Source organism: Equus przewalskii, chromosome X (assembly GCF_037783145.1).
Source record: "Equus przewalskii isolate Varuska chromosome X, EquPr2, whole genome shotgun sequence".
NCBI lineage: Eukaryota > Metazoa > Chordata > Mammalia > Perissodactyla > Equidae > Equus > Equus przewalskii.
The window spans coordinates 40,034,715-40,042,200 of NC_091863.1; the positions used below are offsets into that span (position 1 = coordinate 40,034,715).

At 54.0% G+C, this 7,486-nt stretch overlaps 1 protein-coding gene across 12 annotated transcripts; it reads right to left on the minus strand.

Moving 5' to 3' along the window:
- Positions 1 to 186: 186 nt before the first annotated feature.
- Positions 187 to 5,708, minus strand: WDR45 (WD repeat domain 45). 12 transcript variants are annotated; one of them, XM_070605197.1, is made up of 11 exons: positions 5,313 to 5,708; positions 3,791 to 3,984; positions 3,583 to 3,657; positions 3,389 to 3,493; positions 2,398 to 2,503; positions 2,185 to 2,279; positions 1,624 to 1,703; positions 1,303 to 1,511; positions 1,122 to 1,223; positions 893 to 1,038; positions 187 to 654 (listed from the first exon to the last, which is right to left on the minus strand). In XM_070605197.1, exons 2-11 carry the CDS (start codon positions 3,843 to 3,845, stop codon positions 545 to 547), a joined length of 1,083 nt encoding a protein of 360 aa, XP_070461298.1. In that variant the 5' UTR covers positions 3,846 to 3,984; positions 5,313 to 5,708; the 3' UTR covers positions 187 to 544. The 12 variants fall into 12 exon arrangements, with proteins under 12 accessions (XP_070461298.1, XP_070461300.1, XP_070461301.1 ...); XM_070605199.1 differs by having other exon boundaries at positions 3,791 to 3,862; positions 5,313 to 5,691; XM_070605200.1 differs by having other exon boundaries at positions 3,583 to 3,680; positions 5,313 to 5,686.
- Positions 5,709 to 7,486: the final 1,778 nt, after the last annotated feature.

Sequence of the window (7,486 nt, forward strand, 5' to 3'; positions counted from 1 at the left end):
GCTGCTGGCTCATGCACACAGTACCCAGACATTGGAGGACATGCAGAGATGACAGCAGGGGCTGTCAGAGGGGTCCGAGCAGGATCCCGTCAGGGACCAAGAGCGTCACACCTTTCCTGGAAACTCCTGCAGGGCCTTTTCAGCCTCACCTCCTCCAGACCCGACCCCCCGAGGTCCAGCCATAAATACCATTAAGGGCCTTTTATTCATGTTCATCACATCAAAGATCGTCTCTTTCAGGGAAGTTTTTTAATCCCCCCCACACAGGTTGGATTAGGGCACTCCCTTTGGGTGCCTAGCAGTCTTCTCCAGGCTGGGAGCCTCAGGGGGTCTGCTGCCGTCCAGGGTCCATGGCCTGGCCTTACTGGTACACAGTCTTCACGAAGTGCTTGAGGGAAGAGAGCTGTTTAGGCACTCTCTGCTGAGTAGAAAGTGGGCACCTGCCCCATTAATGCTTGCTGGCTAGTGGCTTCCACAGCACTCCCAACCCCCTAAAGGCTTTGCAATCTGCCACTGCAGGCTCCTGGCACAACCCACAGGGTCCTTAAAAGTCATCGTCATCACAGATGTCAAGGTACACATCGAAAGCCTCTCTGTTGCAGTTTCCATCAGGAGTGAAGACGTACTTGTGGAAGGTCCCATCTACACAGATGGCTGGAGGAGGGGGAGAGGATCCATAAGAGGTTAGAAGCCACACACTCCAGTCCTCTCAGGTGTCCCATGGCCTAGGGTCTACCTCCAGGCTTTTGCCCACGTGCCCTCCCACTTACTGATGATGGAGCTGAGCTACCCATTCTGGCTCCTGAAGGCTTCTCATGGCCTAAAATTTTTTCAGGTCCAACTCGCAGGCCTTTGCCTATGCAGTACCCAGTCAAGGGCCAGTCCCACTCACCAATGACCGAGTTGACGTTCTTGGAAGTATTGCGACCGAAGGCGCAGATGCAGGCTGACTCAGCAGGCACGGTGAAGCTTGCCAGGCTCCACTGAGAGTCCACGTACTGCCCAATCATAGGCCCCACCTTGCCTACACGAGCCAGCCTGCAGGCAATACTGGCTAAGCCCAGGTGTGGTACATGGGCAGGGGACTGGGGATGCGGCAGGGTGGGGCGGGGAGTACTCACGCGGAGCGGCGGTTGAGGCGGGTATCCTTGAGAGCAAAGATATGGACCGTGCCCTTATCACTGGAAGCGCACAGGAAGGAGGAATCATGGCTGAAGTTGATGCTGGAAGACAGACCAGCAGTGATGTCCACATGTCACGAGGCATAGGGTCACCAGCCTGCCACACATACCCTGTACTCACCAGTAGAGGGTGGCGGGGTCAGTGCCTCTGCGCAGTTCCACCAGTTTCTCCTTGGACTGCGTATCAAAAAGGCGAATAAGGGTGCCCTTCTGGGAGGCCGAGGCCACTACGGTGCCTGGCTGGTTCAGAGACACGCAGGCCACGTCGCTCTGATGTGCGTTGATGGTGAACGGAGCAGATGAAGTTCCGGGCTTTGTGCTCGCCAGGTCCTTCGGTAGAAGGAGCAGTTTGGGCTTGGGGTAGTATGGAGGGCAGGGGCCAAGAGTCCACAGGGGGAGCCAGCCCACCCACCTACCCTTCTTTGACCACTGGATGGCTCACCACAAGTTGCAGACTCCCGCACTTGTGTCCTGGGAACACTAGCAGTTGCTTCTCCAGGCTGGGGCAGAGGTCACAGAGCCCTAGGGTGTTAGGACGAAGCAGGAGTAGGCTGGTGAAGGGGAGGCAGGGGCCAGGCAGGGTTTCAGAATGGACGGGGCTGGATAAGGGCCAGATTTCGACCTTCCATGATGCATGTTACCCACAGAACTCTCAGGGGGCTTGTCCTTGGCTGTGCTCCCCACCAGCGAGGCAGATTCCCTTGCTCCCTATGCAGCTGCAGCAGCCCCAGGAGGCCCCAGGGATCCCTTACATACCCACCCATGTCCTTACTCAGGAGTGGGGGAGGTCGAAGGTGGGCAGAGAGAACTGGCTAAGGGATGGAACGATGCTTAGACTGGGAATAGGAGCATCTCTCAGCCCTTCTGAGCATCTCTCTGCAAAGCCTGTCTCCCTGCCTCCTTCCCGGTTCTGTGTGTGCCCCTTTCATCCTCTCCTCATTTCTGCCCCTCTGCCCCGTCCACTGCCTCCTGCCCTGACACCTGCATATCTGGGTCCTCTCACCCTTGGGGTTGTCCCGGGTGTCAAACTCAAACAGCTTTCGGGGACTGTTGGGGAAGGAGTACACATAGATGCGGTTCCTCAGCACGATCACGATTCTGTGGGCATCACAACACAGGATGGCCATGAGGGGAGGGCAGGATGCGCAGGCGGAACTAACCCTCTTGCCTGCTGTGGGGACCTCCTACCTCCCCCACCCCCAGTCCTCAGGCTCACTTGTCATGGCGCATGCGCACAGCCAGCACTGGCTTGGTGAAGGTGAACTCCAGCACCAGCTTGTCCTTGGAGTCCTTGCCCTCCCGGGCATCGTCCCAGATCAGCACTGCTGGGCAGGTGGGTGTGTTGTCGGTGCCAAGGTTTAGGGTGAGGGGCAGCCCTGGTGACACAAGACCTACCCCTATTCCCCAGAGGACCTCAACCCACTTGCTTGACCTTTTACTAACACCTAATGTGAGCCTCACAGACCATGAGCACTTGTGGACATGATTCCTGAGAGAAGAGGTTCTAGAAATGTTATACTCATTTATAATGAGGAAACTGAGGCTTGAAGGGGTTAAGCATCTGGCCAAGGACTTCACAGTCCATCAGCAATTAAGTAGAGACTCACACCCAGGCCTGTAACTTCCCGTCAGTAACTACTTCTTCCTCCAGGCAGAAGTCCATACCCCCAGTCCATACCCCCAGAAGATTTCTGAGCAGAATCCTAGGGCTCTGTGACTCGCCTATGGCGTCTCTTGCCAAGTCCCAATGGGACCAACAAAAACTCTTAAAACAAGATGGCGGTGGAGAGACAGCTCGAAGATTTTAGAACCTATTGGTTGTGTGACCTTGGATAAGTCACTTAACCTCTCTGGGCCTTTGTTTCTTCATTTGTAAAAATGAGGATAATGATACTTCCTACTATACAGAGTCACTAAGAGGGTTAAATAAGTTAATACATGCAAGGTGCTTAAACAGTACCAGGCTCACAGCAAGTGCTCCATAGGTAAAGACATGGCATACAGGAGGCATGCAATTAATGTTTGTTAAATGAAGACAAAACACCAAGCTTCTCAAGCTGTAAGATCCATGACTTCCAAGCTGTAGGCCTCGCTGTGCGACTCTGAGGTGCTCTGACATCTTCATCTGCCAGTGTCTTGAGGTGCCTACGAGAGGCCAGGATTCCAGGGAATCTAGGCCAAGGGCAGGATGGGATGAGGGCACTTACCTGAGATCTCTGAGAACTTGGGGCTGCTACCACCGCCCACCAGGGCCAGCAGGTTGGAGCGGTGCAGCATTTCCACCAGGCCCATGCTGCCCACCTGCTCATGGTCTGGACAAAGACCAAGGTGTCACTGGGGGTGGGAGCCAATGCCTAGCCCATCCTTTCTCCCCATTGCCTCTCCCCGACCGACGGCTCACCCAGATGCCCCTTCTCCATCAACGGCTCCACGTTGTAGATGCGCACACCTGTCTCCATGGCACAGCAGAAGCAGCCTGGGGGATGGGAGGAATCCGGGCTGCCTCAAAGGGTGCCCAGGTGGGAAGCTGAGGGCTCAACACCCACCCCTGGCCTTTCACTCCCTCCCTCCCTTCCTCCCATGAGGGTACAGGCAAAAGTGTCTCTCACTTTGGTCTTGGTTGAAACGCAGGCTGGTCACTCCTCGAAGTGGCTGCTGAGTCATGGTCCAGGATTGCTTTCCTGGACGCAAATGGGGGTAGAGCTGGAAAGAGTCCTGGGGTCTGTCCTCCAAGTCCTAGAACTCCTGTCCCCAACTGATTTCTTCTTCCTCCTCACAATGCTACCTACCAACCCCAGCAGGACTGCAAAGAAGACAAACACAGGGAGAGTCCTGGGGTCCCCACTCTAAGCTCCCAAGACCCCAAACAGCATGGCCAAGAACCTCTCTATCTTCTCACACTTGGCTGACCCCAGCTCCGGGCCTACCCTGGCCTGGACCCCCCACCTCCTCCTTACTCCCTGACCCTCAGACTGCTTGTCAGGGGGTAATGGGGTAGGGGGTACCCCAGTGATATCTCCTCCCTACCCCCAGCCAATCCTGGCCCCAATGCCCAACATACCCTGAAACCACTCCCCACCCACTTCTCATCTTCACACTTGGACCTAGCACCCAACTCCACCCGTCAATAAGTGAGGAAAGGGGGCTAGGACACCCGTCTCTTCCTGCATCTCCCTGACCTGGCCCCGAGGCCTGCTATGGCTGGTGCATCCCCCACAGGAACTCCCTTCCTCACCGGCTTCTGACACTCCCAACCTATTCCACCACCTCAGAGCCCTCTCACACCTTCCCTCCTCACAGGATTACCCCAATCCCTTCAGGATCCCATGCCTACCTCAGGACGACCCCTCCTCATGCCATGCTAACTTCTGCCCAACCAAGGCCCGCCTGGACACTCCCCCAGGTCCCCTTATGCCCTGTAGACCCCACCTCAAGGTTCCCTTATCACTCCAAATCCCCCACCCCTGGGACATCCCCTTCCACGTGCTCTGCTGTCCCTGCTTCCAACATGGGCTGGCTTGGACCTACCTCCAGGAATCCCATCCCCCTAAGATTCCTCCTCCAGAACACCCATCCTCTCCCCAAGACCCTGTCCCATGGTGCCCCTAGCCCCTCAGGAACCTTGCCCAAGACACACACTCCCCAAACCCCTACCTGGGACAACTCAACCCCCCCAAGGTGCCTGCGCCAGACCCCTCTAAGACTCCTGTCCTAGAGCCTCCACACTTCCTTCAAACCCCCATCTCTCCAAGACCTTTGCCCAGGCACACCCCCGCCCCATCCTCCAAGTGCCAAACCTCCTACCACCTCCACCGGACCGCTTCACTCCCCAAAGACCCCATTCTTTAGACAGCTCCACCTCCCAAGATCCCTTTTATGGGACCCCACGCCCCCATTCCAAAGACCCACGCCACCCAAGAGCCCTGCCCCGGGATGCCTCACAGACCGCCCCCCTCCGCCACTTCCTCATGTCCAAGACCGCCCTCATACTCCTCCCAACGCCAGCACCCACTCAAGATCCCTGACCTAGATCCCCCATCCACCAAGACTCCTGCTCAAAAGACCTCCTACCCTCCTCCAAATCCCAACCAATTCTGGGATCATGCCCCAGTCCGCGCCGCCCGCACTCACCTGACCTCCGCGCGTCCCGGATCTCCGCCCAGGTTCTCGGTGCCGCCCGCGGCCCGGCTTTCTGACCTCGCGGGCCTTGACGCCCGGCTCCGGTGTTTACATCAGGTCTCACTTCCGGGGGAGGGAGCCTGTGACCGGAAATGACTCATCCAGGCCGGAAGACCCGGCCGCAGCCCTCCTCGCCCGGGTTGCGGCCCTTAGGAGCAAACGCGAGCGACACCGGTATCCTGACAGGGCGGAGGGGTTCCGCAAAGGCATGACTGACGGAATTGCGGCCGGGTGGGCGCGAGAGAGCTTTCCCCGTCGCTGAGCGGAAACGGGCCGACGATTCCCCAACTCGGTTCTGCGTGCAGAGCTGGGGGCGTTAACCTTCTGGGCTAACAAGACTTGGACCTCCGAGGTGGGCTAGAGTGGCCGCCCTTGTTAGCAATACGTAGTCCTCCCAGACTTCTGGAGAGGCGACCGAGGAGCCTCGGGGCGGGGCCTGACCTGGAGAGCTTGACAGCCGAGACTGTCCTCTTGGCCAGGGGAAGCTAGGGGTGGGAATCCCCCCCGCCCCTCTTTGTTTTATTTACAAAATGAAAAATGTTTTTTTTTGACGGCAAGAGGGATAAATGTTTTACTGTGGGAAAAAAATGACCCCAGTTAGGTACATACTGGAAATATTTTTTAATTCAACTTTAAATTTGGAAATAATTGTGAATTCACATGTAGTTTTGAGGAATAATACAAAGAAATCCCATGTACTTTAACGGTTTTCCCCAAAGGTAACGTTGTGAAACTAAAGTAAAATATTGCATTCAGGATATTGACGTTGATGCAATCCACCCATCCTTTACCCTTTTTCAAGTATTGTTTTTGATGCCTCTAAAGAAATGTATTGATATATAATGGACATCTGTTTAATTTATCCTTTTTAACTGATTCACGGTATTCTGTGGAATAAATGTTGCGTTTTTAAGCTGTTCCCCTAGTGATGGCCATCTAGGTTGTTTCATGTTGTCAACATCCATGGACATATTTAGTTGTGAATTTTGGCCCCATGTATTGCTCTAGGCGTGACTCCATTGCTATGCTCCTCAGTAAAGCCAATCTTCTGGCTTTCTTCAGTCTCTACTTCCTTGTGTCCTATACCATATTTAACTTAATTCAGTTTGGCTTCTGTCAACCCTATCTCTCTGAGACTGCTCTTAACCGGATCACTGATGAATAATAATCTTGCCAAACCAGCAGTCACTTCTCTACCCTCTCATATGACCACCCACGACATTCCAGTTTCTTGCTGTCACTCTCTTCCTTTTCTCCTACATCTCTGTCTACTCCAATTTTATTCAGTTTCAAAATATTGGAGTATCTTTGGCCCCTGATGATCCTGGCCCCTTTACTTATGTAGCCAATATTCTCTCTCTAGGTGACTGGGGGTTTAACGGTTAAGATTTGGCGCTCTCACTGCTGCTGCCCACCTATGTCCTAGTCAGGGAACCACATCACCCATCTGTCGGTTGTCATACTGTGGACACTGCATGTTGCTGTGATGCTGAAAAGCTGTGCCACCAATATTTCAAATATCAGCAGGGTCACCCATGTGGACAGGTTTCAGTGGAACTTCCAGACTAAGACAGACTAGGAAGAAGAACCTGGCTGCCCACTTAAAAATTGTCCATGAAAACCCTATGAGTAGCAGCAGAGCATTGTCTGATATAGCGCTGGAAGATGAGAGGATGGTGCAAAAAGGCTGAGCATGGTTCCACTCTGCTGCACGCAGGGTCGCTAGGAGTCGGAATCAACTTGATGGCACTAACAACAAAGATGACTTCATCTTGTCTTATAGCCTGCATTATTGCAAATATTTGAAAGATCCACTAATTTAGACCTCTACTTTGACCTCTTTCCTAAACACCAGATTCATATATGTTATGGCCTGTTTGACATGTTCATTCTCTCAAATTTCCCTGGCTCAAAAACCCTCCTGTCTCCCTCATCCTCAACAAATGGCACCGTAATACCCAGTCTGTCACTGTCAAAGAGTAGATATTTCATGCTGGTTCTTCTCCGTTATCATTGGCAAACTCTGTTGGTCCCACTGTCAAAAGGTGTCACAAATACAACCCCTCAGTCATGCACTTTCAGCCAAGATGGAGTAACAGGGACCAAATTTGCCCTCTCACATGAAA

What these genes read in the sequence shown, in the direction of transcription:
- WDR45 (XM_070605197.1), bottom strand. Translation starts at nt 3,845, where the DNA reads ATGACTCAGCAGCCACTTCGAGGAGTGACCAGCCTGCGTTTCAACCAA. An exon ending in CAAGTTCTCAGAGATCTCAG is followed by an intron (nt 2,504 to 3,388) that starts GTAAGTGCCCTC and finishes CCTGCCCAGCAG; the next exon opens with TGCTGATCTGGGACGATGCC. An exon ending in GTGCGCATGCGCCATGACAA is followed by an intron (nt 2,280 to 2,397) that starts GTGAGCCTGAGG and finishes TGATGCCCACAG; the next exon opens with AATCGTGATCGTGCTGAGGA.